At 46.7% G+C, this 21,471-nt stretch overlaps 1 protein-coding gene across 4 annotated transcripts in view; it reads left to right on the top strand.

Moving 5' to 3' along the window:
• The window catches only part of LOC119176655 (endonuclease/exonuclease/phosphatase family domain-containing protein 1), an 80,842-nt gene that overhangs the window by 20,865 nt on the left and 38,506 nt on the right, over window positions 1–21,471 (top strand). For all 4 annotated transcript variants that reach the window (XM_037428013.2, XM_075877912.1, XM_075877914.1 and 1 more), the window contains exons 4-8: window positions 10,583–10,634; window positions 16,102–16,212; window positions 18,962–19,078; window positions 20,053–20,164; window positions 20,810–20,857. In XM_037428013.2, coding sequence (XP_037283910.1) covers window positions 10,583–10,634; window positions 16,102–16,212; window positions 18,962–19,078; window positions 20,053–20,164; window positions 20,810–20,857 — 440 coding nt within the window. The remainder of the gene's footprint in view (window positions 1–10,582; window positions 10,635–16,101; window positions 16,213–18,961; window positions 19,079–20,052; window positions 20,165–20,809; window positions 20,858–21,471) is intronic.

The following is a 21,471-nucleotide window of genomic DNA, read 5'->3' as shown; positions in this document are numbered from 1 at the left end:
CTGGCTGTAGGAGAATTCCACCAATGCCTTGACCACTAGCGTCTGTATGCAGGAGCATAGGCGCGGTTTCGTCGAAATGGCAGAGGACTGGTTCGGATGTGAGTGCACACTTCAGTTGGGCAAACGCCGCTTCACATTCATGAGACCACACAAAGCCGACGCCTGATCCGAGCAACTTGTGCAATGGTGAAGTTATTGAGGCGAAGTCTCGAATGAATCGGCGAAAATAAGAAGCGAGGCCGAGGAAACTGCGCAAATCTTTGGCTTTTTCAGGACGCGGGAAGTGTTGGACAGCGGAAATCTTGTCTTTATCGGGACGAATACTGTCCTTGCTTACGATGTGGCCGAACACTTTAATCGTCTTGCTCGCAAAACGGCACTTCTTGGTGTTCAGCTGAAGGCCTGCGTTTGCAAGGCACGTGAGAACTTCGTCCAGTCGTTGCAAGTGCTGAAGGAAGGTTGACGAGAAAATAACAATATCGTCTAAACAACACAAGCAAGTCTTCCATTTCAAGCCTCGTAAAACTGTGTCGATTATCCGCTCGAATGTTGCTGGAGCATTGCAAAGGCCGAATGACATGACGTTGAGTTCGTACAGCCCATCTGGTGTTGAAAACGCTGTCTTTTCTCATCCTCGTGCATGGGTATTTGCCAGTAACCCGAACGCAGGTCTAGGCTTGAGAAGTACTCGGCACCTTGCAGTGAATCCAAAGCATCGTCTATGCGCGGCATTGGGTAAACATCCTTGTGGGTAATCTTATTAAGTGCTCTCTAGTCCACGCAAAATCGCACGGAGCCATCTTTTTTCCTTACTAAAACAACAGGGGATGACCAAGGACTCGCGGAGGGACGTATAATGTTCCGTTGCAGCATATCAGCAACATTTTGTTCAATGACCTCACGCTCGGACGAAGAGACGCGATATGGTCGACGGCGTACGATGGAAGTGCCATCGGTCTGGATATGGTGCCTAATAATGGACGTCTGTCCCAGAGATGAGGAATGGGCATCAAACAATCTCCTATGCTTTTGTAGCAAGGCAAGCAACTCATCTGTCTGTGGAGAGGTCGGCTCTGGACTAATAGTCGCAGCAAGAACAGAAACGCTTGATCAACGTCCAATAGAAGGAAGGTCAGAACACACTGGCATAAGCGGGACAACATAGACAGGTTGGGATTCGGTAACGCAAGCCATTGTGGTGCCTTTAGGAATGAGAATTTTCTTAGACGTCTGGTTTGTAGTGTGGAGAAGTCCGGAGCCATTGTGGAACCGCGCTAGACCTGAAGCAAGGGCTATACCTCTTGTGAGACAGCGTGTAGATGGTTGGACAAACACGTCACCAGAGTCGATCACATTAGAAGTGATGGTAACTATTCGCTGATGACCAGGTGGTAGCTCGGTATCTTCCGCAGCGAGCAAGCGAACGGGCTTGTCATCCACATAAAGGGCATAGTCAGTTTCCATCATATGAACAACATTTTCTCGACAGCAGATGGAAGCGTTCGCCGTAGACAGAAAATCCCAGCCTAATATAAGCTGGTGGGCACACGAACTCAGCACGGCAAATTGCACAAAATGGAGAAGACCAGCTATGAAAACACGAGCGGTGCACATAGCGGCATGTCTAATGGCGTCCCCTTGAGCAGCGAGCAGTGTAGGTCCATCATAAGGGGTGGTGATTTTTCGCAGATGTGAGCACAAGCAATGATTAATCATAGACAAACAAGCACCAGTGTCTATTAAAGCGTCCACGTACACACCTTCTATTAAAACAGATATCGTATAATATGGACGCACTCGAGGAATTTCTGTCTTTTTGTTCGATGCAGCTTTTCCTCCAAAAGCTGCAGAGGTTAGTTTTCCGGGCGTTGGTTGGTGAATTGCAAGTCAGGTGGCAATGCAGACGTGGAGCGGCAGAAGGGTGATGGTGAGCGGCGTCTAGTAGAGCGGTGAGAAGGGGTTGGCTCAGATGTCGCAGTTGGAGACAGTGAGCGACGTAGCGGCGAATCATAAGGACGACGTTAGAAAGCGGACCCGCTTGTCCCATCATCCCATCCGTAGGGGCCGAATCCACGACACTCGTCCTGCCGACGCTTTCGACAGAAGCGTGCAATGTGGCCCCGGTAGCCGCAGTAATAACAGATCGGACGAGATGGCCGCCATAGAGGGTGAATGGGCTGGCTAGGCGCACTCGTAGTTAACGAAGCCAGTGAAGCAGGCGTCGAGTGTGCGGGTATCGGTTGTACGACGGGTGATGAACCAGCGAGGACTTGTGTGTTTGTCGGCTGGAGTCGAGGTACCGGAGAGTCTACATACGTTGGCCCGGTCATGGACGCCAACTCCTCTTTGATAACATCGCGCAAAGCAGAGTTGGAGTGTGGTGGTGGACTTGGTGTCGTTGAGAGGCCGAAAGATTGCAGCTCTTCCCGCATAATCGCCCGGATCATAGCACACAATGAGGTATCAGTCGTGGTGGTATTGTCAGCGCTGTTCAGTGGTAACCGTTGGACTCAAGTTCCTCTAGGCGTTAGAACGTGGCCACAACCTCAGCGACTGTGGTCGAGTTTTGTATGACCAAGGCATTGAACGCAACCGTGCCGATCCCTTTCAATAGATGACGAACTCTCTCTGATTCAGGCATGGACATTCTGAAACGGTGACAGAGAGCAGGCACATCCTCTATGTACGAGTTGTAAGACTCACCGCATTGTTGCTTGCGAGCATCCTGTGTCTTCTTCGCGAGAGCTGAACGAACCGCCGGGGTGCCGATAATTTGGCGAAGCTGTTGCTTGAAATGTGTCCAGTCCGTGATGTCTGTTTCATGATTTAAATACCATGTTTTCGCTACGCCTGTCAGATAAAAAGAAACACGGCGAAGCTTGGTAGGATTATCCTAGTTTTAGTGGAACTCGCTCGATTGAATTGGTCCAACCAATCCTCCACATCTTCACCTCGAAGTCCGGCAAACGTTGGTGGCTCACGCTGGTGCGCGGTGATAATCGACGATGGATAGGCCGCGGTAGCCGGGGCCGTGGAGGTAGATGCAGAAGCGCCGATTGGCTCGTCCTGAGGCATGTTACTGGACACCTGGCACAGACGACGACCTGAGCGGAGCTCCTGGAGGTAAAGCGTGCTGGGAGAGGACGGAAGATCGCAGAGCACACTCCACCACTTGTGATGCAACGGTGAAGGCAACCTTTACTAGGCCCAGAAGACGCGATGAAGCGACCACACCCAAGGCACAGAACTCGGGCAAACCAAGTCCCCACAGCAGATGAATATGACGACAGCTCATGATGATGAACATGTGTAAAGATAGTAGATGTGCTTAATGAATGCCTATAATATATATTGCCGCGTGCATAGCTGCATTTAGCGGCGAGATAGCAACGACAACGAAGAAGGTGGTTTTGCTCGAGAGGCGCAGCGCAGGCAAGTGAAGAAGACGACGATCATAGCGGCCTTCTCTGAGAGCGTCTCTATAAGTTCCACTGTCCGTGTTTTTAAATAAACCCTCTGTAATTTATAACCAGCGACACTGGTGGAGGAGCTGGGTACTACCACCTCATGGTCAGCACCCCTGTGAGAAGCCCCGAGTCCAGCCCTACGAGACAGCCACGCGTGGAGACGCCTGTGCACCGCTCAAGCCGTCGCCTTCAAGGTCTTCAACCGGAGTTTGGCCTTTTAAAGGGAGCAACACTTTCGACAGCTACTCCTACTCAAGAAATGGCAAGGAGTCCTGCACAGGTGACGGTTCAGAATATGCGCATTCCTGAACCATTTCATGGCCGGCCGAACGAAGATGCGCAAGACTGGCTTGAGCAGTTTGAACGGGTAGCTAAATCGAACTACTGGAGCCTCGAGGGAAAGCTCTTCCACGTATACTTCGCCCTTGAAGACGGCGCGAAGACGTGGTTTATAAACCGGGAGGCAACATTGACGACATGGGAGGAGTTTTGCCGTCGGTTCCTTGACACCTTCGGTAACGCGGACCGACACGAAAACGCACAACGCCTTCTTGAAGGACGCACCCAACAGCTGCATGAAAGCGTCGCCATGTTTGCTGAGGATATGGTGCGTCTGTGCCACCGCGCGGACCCCAACATGCCCGAGGCTCGAAAGCTAAGCCATCTGATGAGGGGCGTCAAAGAGCAGCTATTTGTTGGTCTTGTGCGCAATCCACCGACAACAGTGGACGAGTTCACCAGGGAGGCCACCGCAATAGAGCGTGCGCTGCAGCAACGGTACCGACAGTCTGATCGCCCGGCCACCGGTGCAGCTGCAGGCGCCGCCGCACTTACCGCAAACGACGAGTTTTCTCTACGCCACCTGATTAGACAGATCGTGCGTGAGGAGATCGCGAAGGAGAACGCAAAATACTCATTGCAGTCACAGGCGCCCCCGCAGCAAGAGTCCACGGTAGCCTCCGTCGCTGAAGTCGTTCGCCATGAACTTCGACAAGCGTTTGCCTCTCCTCAGCAATATTTCGCTCCACCGCACCGTTCAAACTCGTATACCTATGCAGATGCTGTGCGTCGTCCATTGGCTCCAGAAGTATCCTACCAGCCGAACGGATACAGCTATGCAGACGCTGTTCGTCGACCCACGCCCATGCCAGCACCGCAGTACCTCGAGCCGTATCCTGTGGCAGCCTGGGCTCAGCAGGATTCTGTCAGGCGACCCTATATGCGAAAGACCGACATATGGCGCACTGCGGATCACCGACCACTGTGCTACAACTGTGGAGAGCCAGGGCACATTTACCGTTTTTGCCCACATCGCCGAGCTGAATACCGCGGTAGTGCACCTGCAGCTACGCGCCGACAGTTTGACGAAAGCCATGCCCACATCGACGACGACCAGGCTGGCAGGCGGGAAGGTTCTTCTACCTCCCGGACGCACTCACCATCCCCGGCTCGCTTTGGTTCACCAAGCCGCCGTAGTTTTGCCGACGCCGTCAGAGGTCGGTCTCCCAGCCCACGGCGGGGAAACTGAAAGCAGCGACCTCTGGGGGGAAGGTTGCAAGCCGTCGAATTGCCGAAAATCCCCCACTGCTGCCGAAACACGTGAGAGATGACGATAAAGACTCCGCCGAGAAAACTGTGACTGCCGACCTCGCTGTAACGGTTGACGGCGTTGAAGTGACAGCCTTAGTCGATACGGGTGCAGACTTCTCCATAATGAGTGAACGATTGGCAGACGAACTTAAGAAAGTCAGGATGGAATGGACGGGCCCATATATCCGAAATGCTGGAGGCCAGATAATGACTCCCACCGGAAAATGTACAGCAAGACTCACAATTGGGAATGCAGCTTTTGTAGCCACATTTCTAATCCTACCGGAGTGCTGCAAACCTATGATACTGGGAATGGACTTCTTAAGAGAGTACGGTGCTGTGGTTAACATACGCGATGGTGTGATCACATTCGCCGCTGACAAGTCTGTGACCCAAGATCCAGACCAAGAACCCAGGGTGTTACGTGTGGTTGACGACGACGTCTGCGTGCCACCGCTGTCTTGTAGTCTTGTTTCTGTGTGTTGTGACGTGGACTGTAATGAAGACGCCATAGCCGAACGCATCACTGCCCTACTTTTTCGCCAAGGCATCGCCATCGCTCGCGGCATCGTCAGCTTAGTGGATGGGCGCGCAGAGGTGCTTCTGACCAACTTCACGAATGAGCGCCGGCACATCGGTAAAGGCACGGCTGTGGCGTACCTCGAAGAGCTCGACTACTCTCACGACTGTCTTCTAATGCAAGGGGAAGCCACAGCTCAATCACCTCCACATACACCACCAGTTGATATCGGTCCGAGTCTAACACCGACTGAAAGATGCCGTCTCATGGAGCTGCTCGACCAGTTCAAGGACTGCTTCTCATCGACATCACGAGTGGGTCGAACGCCTCTGACTAAGCATCCATCATTACGGAAGACACAGCAAGACCGATCCGACAGAACCCATATCGCGTTGCTCAGAAAGAACGTGAGGTAATCCAGCAGCAAGTCAAGAAGATGCTAGAGGATGATGTAATCCAACCATCGAAGAGTCCTTGGGCATCGCCAGTGGTTCTCGTGAAAAAGAAAGATGGCAGCTTGCGTTTCTGCATCGATTATCGTAAGCTGAACCATGTTACAAAAAAAGACGTTTATCCATTACCACGGATTGATGACTCTTTGGACAGGCTACGGCATGCGCGCTACTTCTCGTCAATGGACCTTAAAAGTGGATACTGGCAAATAGAAGTAGATGAGCGCGACCGAGAAAAGACCGCATTCGTGACGCCAGACGGGCTTTATGAATTCAAAGTCCTCCCTTTCGGTCTATGCTCAGCCCCAGCCACGTTTCAGAGACTAATGGATACCATTCTGTCCGGCCTGAAATGGAAAACATGCCTTGTGTACCTCGACGACGTGATCGTTTTTTCGGCCACGTTTGAAGAGCATCTAAAGCGGCTACTGTCAGTCCTTCAAGCCATACGGTCCGCTGGACTCACACTGAAACCGGAAAAATGCCACTTCGGCTTCGAAGAACTCCAGTTCCTGGGACACGTGATCAGTCGCGAAGGTGTGAAGCCTGACCCAGATAAAACGGCAGCCGTCGCAAAGTTCGCAAGGCCTGTTGATAAGAAAGCGGTCAGGCGTTTTCTGGGTCTCTGCGCCTACTACCGGCGATTTATAGCAGGCTTTGCACACATCGCCTCTCCACTCACCCGCCTTACAAGGGAAGACATTGCATTTGTATGGGGTAAAGAGCAAGAAGCTTCGTTCAACGAGCTGCGACAGCGTCTACAAACTCCACCTGTCCTCGCTCACTTCGACGAGAATGCACCAACAGCCATCCATACAGACGCCAGCAATGTGGGCCTAGGTGCTGTTCTTGTCCAATGCCAAGATGGTATGGAGAGAGTGGTCGCCTACGCTAGCAGAACGTTGACACGTGCCGAGTCTAACTACTCAACAACGGAGAAGGAGTGTCTGGCCGTCGTCTGGGCAGTTGCGAAGTTCCGCCCGTACTTATATGGCCGCGCCTTCCAAGTCGTAAGCGACCATCATTCTCTTTGTTGGTTGACCAACATGAAAGACCCATCTGGACGTTTAGCACGATGGAGCTTACGGCTCCAAGAGTACGACATGGCCGTAGTTTACAAGTCCGGAAGGCAACACTTAGACGCCGACTGTTTGTCAAGGTCTCCGATTGAATCACCGGCTATAGAGGATGATGATTTCCCAGGTTTTTTAGGAGTTGTCGATGCAGCTATCATTTCTCGGCAACAACAAGATGATCGGGAGCTCAACTCGCTTATAGAATTCTTGAACGGACGGGCCGCCAATGCACCAAGAGTGTTTTCGAAGAACTTATCGTCATTCTGTTTACGGGACGGAATTCTGTACAAAAAGAACTTTTCATCAACAGGTAGAAGCTATCTGCTGGTAGTTCCTGGAGCTCTCCGCAGCGAAATATTACAAGCCTGCCATGACGAAGCCACTGCGGGCCACCTCGGTTTCACAAGAACACTGACACGCATCAAAGAAAAATATTACTGGCCAAGAATCGCAGCAGAGGTTAAAAATTACGTCCGAACATGCATTGATTGTCAGCGGCGCAAGGTACCACCTGTCAAACCCGCTGGGCTACTACATCCTGTGCCCGTGCCAGAAACGCCGTTTTCTCAAATCGGAATGGATCTGCTGGGCCCATTCCCAACATCGGACAGCGGCAACAAATGGGTTATAGTAGCGACGGACTACCTCACCCGATACGCGGAGACCAAGGCAATCGCGAGTGGCACTGCAGCTGAAGCGGCCCAGTTCTTCATTGAGAACATTGTCCTGAGACATGGTGCTCCAGCTGTCGTCATAACAGACAAAGGCACCGCGTTTACAGCCGAGCTTTTGCGCACTGTGCTTACGCTCAGTGGCACAGCGCATAGGAAGACGACTGCTTACCACCCACAAACAAATGGGCTCACAGAACGACTTAACAGGACAATCGCTGACATGCTTTGCATGTACGTCGACGTGGAACACAAGAATTGGGACCGCATATTGCCGTACATCACATTCGCGTATAATACGGCGCGCCAGGAAACAACAAAAATGACGCCGTTCGCGCTAATTCATGGCAGAGAAGTTACGACAATGCTTGACGCCATGCTGCCTTACGATTGCAATGATTCAGAGACAGACGCCGCAGACTTCACTGAGCGCGCCGAGGAAGCAAGGCAGCTTGCCCGCGTCAGAATAATGAACCAGCAGCAACTTGACGCCCAACGGTACAACCTTCGCCATCGATTCGTCATTTATCAACCAGGAGATAGAGTCTGGGTTTGGTTTCCTGTACGACGAAGAGGCCTCTCAGAGAAACTCCTACGCCGATACTTCGGACCCTACAAGGTTTTGCGCCGTCTTAGCGACGTGACTTACGAAGTCGTGCCCGACGCCTCCTCCTGTTCGAAACGTCGCCAGCATCTGCCTGAGACAGTGCACGTGGTCCGCATGAAACTTTACCACTCTCAGTGATGTAAACACCCGCTGGCTGCATCTCTACCTGTTGAGCATCGGGACGACGCTCATTCTGGCGGGAGGGTAATGCCGCGTGCATAGCTGCATTTAGCGGCGAGATAGCAACGACAACGAAGAAGGTGGTTTTGCTCGAGAGGGGCAGCGCAGGCAAGTGAAGAAGACGACGATCATAGCGGCCTTCTCTGAGAGCGTCTCTATAAGTTCCACTGTCCGTGTTTTTAAATAAACCCTCTGTAATTTATAACCAGCGACAATATATATATATATATATATTTAACCACTTATACAAATTATAGTTTTCAATAGTTTCTTTTTCAGGCAGAAAATGACTGCAGAAATGACCAGGTAATAGGGCACTATAAAGAAAGCCAGCAACCCTGGGCAGTGATGAGCAGCTCCAGAAGATTAGTCAGCTATTTAAACCCAAAGCTTGTTGCCGCAGTGCAGCACATTGCAAAACACATTTGTGATAGAAGTCTCACAGTTTTGATCACTCTAGCTGGGAATTTAATGGTACTTCTGTATATTGGTTTGAAAAGTTGGGAAAATGTGTGTGCATGGCAGATTCTATTAGGCAATGGATGCTGGAATGGAATGTATAGTTAATTCTCAACGTTGCCACTGTCTTTTGTGTGTGTAGTTTGTTATGAAACTGAGACTGGGTCTTTGTATTCATGCTCTACTGCCATTAGGATAGGCGTTGGTCATAATGGAATGGGTAGTGACATCTCTTTCTCAGAGTACAGCAAATTGCTGGTCATATCTTTACCAACATGCCATCATCACCTTCGTAATTTATCACCTTACTCAAACATGTCAATACTTCTCTTTCTTTGCTCTTCTCTAAATGATGCTAATATCTGCACCATCTTTCAAGGGCTTTACATAGCATTAAATTCTACAGTGTGTAGGTTATGCATTTTTTTAGCATTTCCATATCATAAGTGAACTCTTAATTACTAGGTGGCCTTGTATTTTTTTACAATATCTGCATCATTTGAGCAATGGAACATTCAAGTGTATTCATGTCTGATGTGCCTAAAGCAACACTAGTAAGAATCCCTTTTTTTTTTCAGCTTGATTTCATCACTTTAGCCATTGTGTTCATTCCAAAAGTTTACTTGGACTACTTGGCTTAAAGGCCAACCGCGGCGATTTTCCTACCATGTCAGGATAATGGTTCTTTTTTGTTCCTGAGACACTCTTATCACGTGCCCGATAGCTGAAACGCTTAACAAATTTGAAAATAATTTTTAATTACTGAAAAACCACAATACCGAAATCGGAATACAACCTAGTGCGCTTCTTCGTGTGACGTAATCATTTGCCCGAACCTGCCTGATTGGGCATTATGCCCGCCAGATGGCACTACCTGTCTACACTGTCTGACGCAGTTGACTAAAACGCTTATACTGTTATGGTCAATATATGGCGAATTGTGTGTGGCTCGCAACACTACATCACTTGCCACCTATCGCACGCCCACCAGCACGGAAAAGGAAATTGTGTGCTCAACCAAGGAAGCGCCGGCCTAATCCACACGATCCATAGCAGACAAGCAGACGCTGCCGTGGCACATCAGTTTCGCCACTTTCACCAGGCAAAACTCAACGTCACATACGCAATGTTGCCATAAATTCCAGCAAGCGAGGTGAGCGTTTCGAGGCAATATATAAAATTCATATGAAAAGAATCTGCGAAACTCTCAAGCCTGAATTTTGGTATGAATGGCGCAAATGTGCAAATGAACGTACCCAGTGAATTTTATTGAGACCCATTGACCTCAACAAATCGCCGGACTTGGCCTTTAACAAATAGTCCAGTGATATTGATACCAGCACTTGAATATCTTCATATCTGTTCATTATTATTTTGGGTCAATTTTTGCTTGGTTACATTGCTAAGGTGTTTGAAACCCTGCTTTACAGGTTGTCAAGCAAAAGCCAAAGTGCATTACTGCACTTTCGTAAGTTTTGCGTGAACATAGTTTGCTGAATCAAAAATTTGTTATGACTGAACCTCATCCTTGTTGAAGCTTCTCATGGCTTTTGTTTTTAGGATTGCCATCATCGCTTGCCAAGAAATTTGTTCAAGGGACGCTCTTGACTTGGTATGTTACTTTTTGCATTTATTTTTGCATGTATATTTTACATTGACACTAAACTGGGCTTGGAGCAACTCTTTGTAAAAAATTTACCTGTCAAATTCGGTCATGGGAAGGTGTTAATTACTATTGCTAAATTTTAGAGTTTCTATTTCCGATTTTTTCCTAGAGTCTCTTTTGAGCCTATTTAACATATAAACACAAACTAAGGAATGGGAAACATTTTAATCACACATTTAATGTGCCTATAAGTGCCTATTTTGAGGTTCTTGCCTATGTAACCTTCCAGCACCTAAAAATGTGTTTTTGCTTTTGTCGAGTAAACCTTTTGCTCAAATGAGCTATTCATATGGAGGAAAACAAGAAGCACTTAGTGTGGCCCTATTAACGACAACACACGCATAGCACGCTAGTTTTTTTTTTCTTTTCGTTCATATTTTTAGCTCCTGGTAAGGTGCGATTATAGCTTGACGTAGGGTCGACGTACTGCCACAGCCAACGTAAAACTAGACTTGGCCAAAGGGCTCCAACGCATGTGACATTTGCTAACGCTTTGATAATGTAGCATAATGAACGTGCCTTTACGTCAGGGGGGGGGGGGGGGGCTTGTATCCCAGCGAGGCAACTCAAAGCTATAGCGTCTATAGTGGTAGTGGGCCCCCCTAAAAAATGTCTGTCGCTTGGTTCGAAAGTAGTGCGCCATGACGGTTGCGGGAGCGTGGCTAGAGTGTAGTGTAGCGAAGTGAGAAGAGGCTAACGCTAGTGTACTCCTTGCCCCTTGAATATCCACGTTGCTAGGTTCGAGAGTATAGCCCCGCCACGGTGGTCTAGTGGCTAAGGTACTCGGCTGCTGACCCGCAGGTCACGAGATCAAATGCAGTTTGCGGCGGCGGCATTTTCGATGGAGGCGGAAATGTTGTAGGCCCATTTACTCAGATTTGGGTGCGCGTTAAAGAACCCCAGGTGGTCGAAATTTCCGGAGCCCTCCACTAAGGCGTCTCTCACAGTCATATGGTGGTTTTGGGAAGTTAAACCCCAGAAATCAATCAATTAGGTTCGAGAGTATACTCAGTTTTTTCGTACGTGCAGAAAAGGTTCGCCCTGTCTCCAGTATACCGGTTCCTGACAGGGTTGCCTCAAAGCTTAAACCTCCTTTGGAACGAAGCCTGGATTATATGTGCTAAAGCAAGTGTGTAAAGTTTAGAGTGGTGCTGATTCAAATATTCCGGATGCAATTAAAGCATTGAAAGTGCTGACGCACCGCGTGTCATGGCGTCACCATGGCGCCACGATGACCGCACACATTTTGGCAATCTATGGCATCATACACCGCCGAAACCTCTAGGCCACAAGTATGCTTCACTAACTTCAGTGGACGTCGAGCATTCTTTTTCACATGAAAGCAAATACTGACTGAAAGGAAGCACAATTCAAGCCCGAAAACCTTCAGATGATGCTGGTTGTCACTGTTTTCATAGCCTTTCCCACAATGTCAAACTAGCTCAGCTTTCGCCTAAATCTGTTCAAATGAATATGCTTCTTGTTAATTCTTTTCATGAAAAAAATTAAATTTAGCATTTAAAGCACAGAATTTGCCTGCTGTGTTTGTTCGAAGGTGAATATTTGTCCTGAGCATGCTACTGAAGTAATTATGAATTCTGCCAATACATGCCTAAACGATAGTTTTTAACTCCCATTTATGGCTAAATGGCAGTTTTAGGGCCTATTATAACTGCCTAAAACATTATTTTTTCGTGCCTGTAGTTCCGGTCTCTGCTCATCACTAATAAGGTGTTCACCTTAAGGGGAGACACTGGTCTGAAAATTTTTTTTTAGTTTTCAGTATTTCCAGCTGAAATTTTTCAGTATTTTTAGTATTTTCAGTATTTCCAGCTGAAAAAAAAAAGCAAGAATAGGGTGCAAGCTTTCCCTACGTAGGTGCTTTCAGCTTATTTCATTGGGGCAGCCTTTGAGGTCATAGGCGTAGGCCCATGTGCTCAGATTTGGGTGCACGTTAAAGAACCCCAGGTGGCTGAAGTTTCCGGAGCCCTCTATTACGGCGTCTCTCATAATCATAGGTTGGTTTTGGGACGTTAAACCACACGAATCAATCAATCAATTGAGGTCATAGGCGAGTGAAATGTGGTGAAGTGACCCCACAAAAATAGAGTTGAGGGATGGAATTTTTTTTCTTGTAGTTTGAATTTTCTGTCGAATAAATTCAGACTACGTGCCATTATCACTGCTGTTCTTGCTGCATTAGTCTGTCTGTACTTTAGTCTATACACAACCAACGAATAAAACATGGGTGCTTGAAAAGTCTTAGAGGGCCCCTTTAAGGGGAGACACTGGTCTGAAATTTTTTTTTTAATTTTCAGTATTTCCAGCTGAAATTTTAATACAATATGTATTTTTCACAGCTGAAAACAAATCTGCAATTAGTTTTTTGCTATCACTTTTAGATTTTTAAATATTGACTGTTGCATAAACTTGCATTCTGCCCAGCCTTTTGACATCTTCCTCATAAAATATTGCTACGAATTTGATATGACAGCATTCCATGAAGGCCAGGGAGTGCAACAAAACCATAATTTTATTTTTAGCTTCATTGGTACCAGAGTTATGGCCTTAACAAGTATACTCATTAGAAATCTGAAACTGTTGCTTAAGGTTGTTGCTAATTAAATCACTATTGTAAATGAAAATATTACATTTTTTTACTTTCTTGCATTAATCAATGTATAAGCTTTCAAATGCTGCAAGAATTATCAAAATCCGACTGCTACATCAAAAGATACTGTGGGCAATGGCTTAGGGTGTGATGAAAAATGTTGTTTTGAGAAAACGTGAAAAGAAGTTTAGGAACATGCTGAGCACTTATATTTAACAAGAAAAGGTGTGAATCGGTGTATTAACCATGTTAGAAGCCACCAGGAATGTAGTCATCATCATTTTCCTTGGTGCGCTTTCTTTTCATGGCATGCTTGAAGTTTTCAGCATGCTCATGCTTCTTCTCCGATGCCACTAGTCGGCGACTGTCCTTTTCTGAGCATCTTTCAGCGGCCACAACACTCTGCTGCAGGTGCAGCTCCTTCAATATGGTGGCATCTGCTGTCCCTTTGCCAGCGTTGAATCTTGCGACAGCTTCGGCCACAGCAGCTTCAACGGTGAAAAGCGACGCGTGTTTGTTTTAGGACACGAGCGACGAGATGACGGAGTGCAGGCTCTCGTTTGGGTTCTGTGTTTTGTCTCGCTGACAACGCTCCAGCAATTTCTTGTCAAAGAGGCGCGTGTAAATAGGCCGCAAGGCATCAACCACATACTCCGGCAGGTTGTAGTGATGATTCGGAGGAGTCTCCTGCTTGGCAACAGCCTTGTTGTACTTGCACCATGACTCTTCACCAGTTGGGCAGTGAGAGTGCTGAGGGCGTGCATCAGTAGATGCTACGTGATAAAAGGTTGCCCAGACAGCATTATTCATGGCCTCAATGCTTCCTTGGTTGCTTTGTAAAGCCCATCCATAATATGACGTGAGCTTTGTGACCAGCTCACCTGTCAGTTTGCCCTTGCTGCCAAGGCTTGGCTTTCCTTCGGCTCTTTGCAGGAGGTTTCGAAGTGCTGTGCCCATGCGCTTATGCACATGGTTGACACAGCCCTCTTTTTCTATTGGCACAAAGCCATATACCTGTGCCTCCTGCAGACTGTTGAAGGCCCGGCTGTCTCCATCACACAACATGGTTGTGTAGCGGAGCCCATGTCTCTCCAATGAGCGGCCACATAAAATTTGTGCTGCTTCCACCTCCATTTGTCCTGGCTTACTGGAGGTATTCTTTTGGCAAGTGTGACCAGCTAGCCACTCGGCATACCTTGGGTTGTCCTCCTTCGGCCCTAGCTGGCAGCCCAAACAAAAGTTGATGGGACGACGAAGTCGAGCACATAACCCGTGGATAATTCAATCACGGTCCCTACACAAATATGCGATGAGTGGCCACTGGTCAGCCAAGTCCCATCAAAGGAAACGGCGATATTTCCAGGATTTCTATAGTTGAGTTCGGAATACACCGTTTTCACGGTGCTTGCGCAGTCGTCAATAACGCGCGCGGCAGGGTTCATTTTCAATTTCACATAATCCTGGTATGTCTTGGTGTGCAGGCCTCTCCGTGAAATATTTAGGGTGGAAAAATTATTGTTGAGCGCAGTTTGCCCATTTCCTGTGCTCATTGCCGCGCGAACCGCGAGCACGTTAATTTCGAAGGGGCCGTGCGCTGCGTCCCCCCCTGCTCTCGGCGAGCTCCATACGGTCCTCAGTTTACCGCACTCGTCACATGTGAGAACAAGTTTCGCGGCTATGCCATATTCATGGTCTTTTTTGGATATTCTGCTAGGCCCACCACACACACCGCACTTCATACACTGAAGAAGTTTGTTGACCAACTCTAAGCTAACGACGGTGAACGGCGCACCAGGCGTTGCGGCTCCATCCGAGTCTCGAAAAAAAGACCGCTTGCGTTTTGTGGCAGACTTCGATGAAAGATCTTACAGAACATCGCTCGCACGACACTCAATGGCCATTTTTTCAGCGTCGGAAACCAGGGGAGTGTCGACGCGCACAGCTCTCGTGTGATCTTGGGACGCGGCTATCGCGTCCGCGATCGCGGGTGCCGCGGCGGTGATAGCGCTGGCACAGCCTGCTTCTTCCGAGTTCTCGGCCGCAGAAGGTCTCGCTGGTGATAAGGTGCGGGTCTCGGACGTCGTTTTCGCCTTTTTCCGAACGCATGAGCACTCCGGAACTTCCGATGACCGCCTGCCATTGCACCGAATGCACAGCCGTTGTTAGGCCTCTATCCAAAATGGCGGCTTGCACACCGCTGTCTAGCAGACGAATCCCTTCACGTCCAATAGGAAACCGGGAACTGCCCCACGTGACAAAAACGCACCAATGATTTGCGAGTATTCAGTTTATTTTTATGCGTGATAGCTGCGTTGTTGCTAGATGAAAAACATTCTTCTGCTAGGAACAGATAATGGAAAAATGCGTCTTTAAAATGAGACCAAAATGGCCGCGCTACTTTGTGCGGTTCTCGCGCCCTGCGGCGTTGAATACGACCATTTTTGAGGTGGTTTCGGAAGCGAAAATGGTCATCAAACTGACTTTGCGACCCAATAACTCGACAAATACGCATTACAGGGCTATAATATTTTAGGAACAGCTTCCTTAGACCTTAATGATTATGAAAAAAAAAATACTTCAAAAAATCGGTTTTTCGGAAAATTTTCGGCCTCCCATACCCGTGTCACCCCTTAAAGGTAGTCAACTCCGTATATGTGAGAATTAAGTGGTAATGGTAATAATTTTATGCATGTAGGTAGGCAGCTGTTTCTCAATGCTATGAATTTCTTAAATTGTGGGTATTCTAAACCTGGGAATTTAACCTGGGAACACCACACTGTGTTGCGTGGTCTGCATGTCCAGGTTGTGCAAGAGCTAAATGACCCTCAGCTGAGTGCAGTAGCCTCATGGGAGCCTCATGATCGCCACTGGGATCAGGCAACACCTCTACCTGCTTCTGGACCGGTTGGCTTGGTGAGTGAAGAGCATAGATGACAACTGCTTTCATGGTGAGACTTGGCGGGTTGAAAATACGACAGGGAGAAGCAGACACAGGACGGGTGCTGAATGAAAACTGAAGTTAATTAAAAAAAAACACCTGCTTTTTATAGTTGACAATAATGTCACAACTAAACATTTAAAGATACACTCGCATGTAAATATCTGCGTGTAAAAAACAACAAAAACAAGCAAATAAAATAAAAAAGAAACAAATTAAAACAAAAATTTAACACAGATATGTAACATAAAATATTCAAGTGTATGTCACCTATACACAGCACACTGAAAATTGTCTAACAGGATTATCTAGAAGGTAAGCATATTCAGCATCTGACAAATGTAGCGAGGAGGGGCTAACACGCGTGTCATTCTCCTTCTTAATCATGGTGGCCTCAACCACAGTAAAACCTTATTAATTCAAACTCGGTGATTTTGAAATCTCACCTAATGCAAAATATTTCCGTGGTCCCATATCTTGTAATGTAAGTCTGAGCGGATAATTTGAAGCGACAGTCAGCACCAGTTGAGTTAATTTGAAAACATTGGGTGCTATATGCTAATTACTGATCCCAATTTCACTGCAAATACACGTAAACGGCGGCTCTTAAAAACCACAAGGCAATGCATTGTAGTGATAAAAATGAGTGGTAACTGAAATATTCCATCCTCGCTACTTCGAGCATAAAAAAGAGAGAAAAAAAAAACAGTCTCGCAGTCCACTAAAACGTACGCCTGTGGAAAACAAGGTGTGCTTCACTGCAACACAGCACTGAAATGCGGGCAGCATATTGCATGCTTCTTGCAATGTCAGTGCGTCATGTTTTACCGATTCTTCCTGGGAATATAAAAAAAATTAATAAAGGAGGATTGGGCAGAATTTGTAATATATGGGAACCTCCAATTGTCACTTGCTCCAGCAATTTACTTACTTGCACTGCTGCCGAAGTTCTTGTCTGTAACATTTACTTCGAAGACTAAGTTCGAAGGCGTCTATGATCATGTTTTCTAGCCATAACACATCACAAATTTTGTCACACTGTTGATTATCTCAGTAACAACTGAGACGCTTATTCGCGTTCATCAGTACCTGTGAGTACGTTTCGTGCGTCATTTATGCGTGAGAAACGCGGCGCACGTTTCGATCGGCTTGCCATTCTTCATGTGACCTTCCAATTCGTTGCTATCGTTTTCCGTGCTTCGCTTTTGTGGCAAAGGTTTGACTTTTTTTCTTTCTTTTTTTAAAATGCGGACAACATGTCGTCCTTGCCGAGGGAATGTCAGATTAAGCACAACGGTAGCGGCAGTTTTTCGTAGGTCGACTTGTCACGCGTTTCCATCTTAAACTGTGGCACGAGTTTGCAGGCTCGTAGCCTTTGCGATTAACTGATATTAACACTAGCAACAACACAATGGTGCTTTGAATGCAATACAATGAACGCGATAGCAAAAATTGTAATGTCATACGAAGTAAGGCTGGAGGGCAACTATTTTGGATCTGATATCGCTGAACTGCTTTATACAGAATGCTGGTGTGAGCAAACACAGTTGCTCCAGGGAGAAGCACTTTTTTCGCATAGTCTCGTTGTGTTGAAAGCAGACTGATGCTTGCCGAGATAGCACGTGCACCAGCGATCGCGATCGCCCTTAAAATCAAAGTTATTGTCACTACTAGAGGATCCCCCCTCCCACCCTTGTTGCGCTTTTTCACGCTGTTCAAGACTGGTGGTTTCCTTCCTGTTTGAGCATTCCACGGCAGTTCCAACACTTGGGGAGATGTTACCTTGTGCACCTTCCAGGCAATAGAGATTGGCCAAAGCATTTCATGTCTGCTTCAGCAGCACTCACAGGCTTTTTTGCGCACTCGTGAAAGTTATAACGCGCGGGGGCATGTTATCAATTTAGACTTGTTACAAAACATGGTGGCCTCGGCAAAAACCCGCCGAGAGTGTCCATATAATTGCTATTGCAATAATAATGCAGTTTTTTACTGCTAAATAAGTGTTTTGGGTTAGCTCTGTCTTCAGTCCCCCTTTTGTTTAATTTGTGCGTTTATTTCCCAAATTTTTGCACTGAACCTACATATGACGAAATCCTCTTTATAACTAAATTTTTCGGGAATTTATAAATTTCGTTATATCCAGGCTTAATGTGCTGCGAGGGGAAAAGTGTTCCTTGCTTCATGTTTTCTACCCACGCCGCTATTACACATGCTCAGAGGGGGTGAGGGAGCCCTGCTCGGTCGTTGATTGCGCCAATGACTTATCACAGACTTCGTGTCGCTTTGCCGAAGTGGTTGGAGTCGAGACGATAGGCTGCTCCTTCGTGGAGAGGGGTGGCGAGCGGCCGTGCAAAAGTTTGAAACCAGCTGAAACGGATGTTCTAACCCCTGTAACTTCCTTATTATAGCACATATTCAAAAAATTGTTACGGCAGCATGTTCACATAATAAAAGCGTGCATTAAAATCTTTGGACCTTGGGGTTGTTTACTGGCCCTTCAAATACTTGTACCATACTACTTTGAATCAACATATTTGCACAGCGCAAGACTACGAGTAGACTCTTTCTGTCCATTTCTCTTCTTCTGTAGTTATAACTACTCGTAGTCTTGCACTGTGCAAATATTTTGATTCCTAATCACCAACTAGCCCAAGCATCTGTCTTATCAAGATACTACTTTGAAGTCTTTAATGTGGCGCAAGAACGGCTCTCGTATGCTTGTAGTTTTCAGGCTTTCTGTTCAGTGACCGGCAGGGAATTCGACTCTCCGAGTGCTATGCAGTCGACTTGGACTCCAGCAATGGTCTTACAGGACCTTGCCCCTGTGTTGCTCGCTTTAAGGTAGGTGTCATTCATTTTTCTTGCCACCTATTGTCTTCACAGCTCTCTAGTTGTAATGGACTTTTTAAAACAGCATGGTGTGTAGGCAGGAAATTTTGAAGCAGTTTATATTGTTAACTTCGAGAAAAGTAGGCTTTTCAACTCTGATTCACTTTGTTTGACGGATATCGTGTTGTCGCCATCCTTCTCTTAGTGATAGGGTAGATTGAAAAGGCATATATTGTTTTTATGGTGTGTTGCCGTAAGACATTTGGTTTTAGTGTGGTGTTGAGGTTGACTGTTGCTGTTGGTTGCTTGCTTATGCCACGCAAAAAACTCAGTGTCCCTTGTGCATTTGCCTCAGATGACCTGATGGCTAAAGCCATCCGGTGTGGCTATTTTACCGTACAGTTTGTATTGATGCCCAATGTTTACTAACGAACTACTACTAATGTTAGTTTCACAAAGTGGCTTTTGCTAGTCAACACGGTACCTGCTAAACTTACTTTGGTTATCATATTGTAATTAACTTTCACTACCATAATTTACTCTCTACTCAGTTTGCTTTGATTATTGTCATATATATATGCCCAGTCACGCTTTTACTGTTTGGTTCTGCCTTCCCTAGAAGTCAGTCAGCCAAGTCACATAACTGCCTCTTTTTTTTTTTTTTGTTCTCCAAGCAGTCGGCACTTTTCTCGGAAGCTTTTCATGATGTCTGTTGTTCGAATGGGTTGCCGTCTTTATCTTCTTCTTTATTGGCTTATCTTCATGTTTTGCCCCTAAAACTGTGCAGCTCATGTGCCTGGAGCCACAAGGCGTGTGGTCGTTGTTTTGTGATTCAAGTGCTTTTTTTTATCACATGCTGGCTTTTTGCCACATGACTCTTTTTATGAGGCATATAAGGTCAAATATCTAGATATTTGGTTTCTGTGTAGCAATGTGGACTATTTGTTACATACAGGGCTAATATGGTGCTTATACTGCCTTTGCAGGCACCTGGACTGGAGTTTGTCGTTGTAAGCATTCTGCTGCGGTCACTGAAGGCGCATGACATTAGTCTCCTGTTCCCGAGTTTTGTTGCAGTTATTAGCCAGAAACTTCGTGGTATGTTACTTTTTTTTCCTGGTTGTAAATTACTGTATGGGAATGGGGGTATGCAAAGTGTTTGTTTTATGTATAGTTGATTTTAAATTTGGTGAGAGATTCAACTCAGTTACAATTGCAGAAAATAATGTTACAGATGCAGGAGCTACTTTCAGATTCCAAAGATCATAACTTGTACCTTTAGTCAAAGGTCACTTTGCTATAGATGTCCTTAACAAAGATATGTATGAGCTCAGAAATTGTAACAGAAACTATTTATAATGCATTCTTCACACCATGCTTGGTCTGTGCTCTGGAATAGATATGAGAGCAGAAGGGGTCAAAAGTTTCCAGGCCACTAATCCACGTATTCCTATGGTAGCATGGCCTGAGAACTTGACCCTTTCCTGTACATATTTGTAAAGTATATGCTTGTGTTTATTTATAACATTTTCATTCAACTGCTAAACTCAAGGGGCTTCAGTTGCACACTTGTTTTTTTTCTCTGTCTTTGCAACATGGCTGTGAAATTATTTTGCATAAGGAATGCGAAAGTGAATTGGGGTAGCTGCTCGTGGAGATTGTAAGGCAAGATTTTAGGGAACCTTGATGACATACAAGTGTCTGCAAATTCTCTGTGAACTTCTTTTTGATGACTACTTGCAGGTGAGGACAACATCCTTCTGATGGGAGATTTGCCACCTACTGAAAGTGGTGAGCTGTCACAAAATCATTTAGGTTCTGTTCTGTGGTATAGTCAGTTTACTGCTATTTTACTTCTAAAGTATGAATTGCCAGTGGGGTTTGTGATTCATCTGTAAGATTTATGGTGTCGTGTCTCAGATGAGGTTATTTTTTTAACAACGGAGCTGTTATAAGTCGAGCCTGCATCATCTGCATATGTCTGTAGTCACACAGGTCACGTCACCAAAAATGGAATGAGTGAAGAAAAAAATCACAGCATATCCACAGAGTGAGTTATGATGAGTGGAGGGAAGTGTCCGTCTGTCTGTGCGTCCATCCGTGTGTCCATCCATGCATCCATTTGTGCGTCCGTCTGCCTGTCCGTCTGTGCATCCGATTGCGTTCGAGAATGCAGACGGCGTGCGGGTAATATCGACAAGACGCGAGCCAAGGAAGCCGAGCGCAAGCGTCTCCAACGCACCCATCGCTCTGCTTCGTCCATGCCCCACCAACGATCTGCCACATATGGCAACGATCCAGGAGACTGAGGGAGGCACTCCTTCCTCGAGCAACCAGGCATAACCTGCGCAGCCGCCATTCAGAGAGCAGCGGTACAGCTCCATCTAGAATATTCATACTCAACT

Source organism: Rhipicephalus microplus, chromosome X (genome assembly GCF_043290135.1).
Source record: "Rhipicephalus microplus isolate Deutch F79 chromosome X, USDA_Rmic, whole genome shotgun sequence".
In the NCBI taxonomy this organism is placed as follows: Eukaryota; Metazoa; Arthropoda; class Arachnida; order Ixodida; family Ixodidae; genus Rhipicephalus; species Rhipicephalus microplus.
Note: the sequence above shows the minus strand (reverse complement) of the source record. Positions and strands in the feature narration are given on the sequence as shown.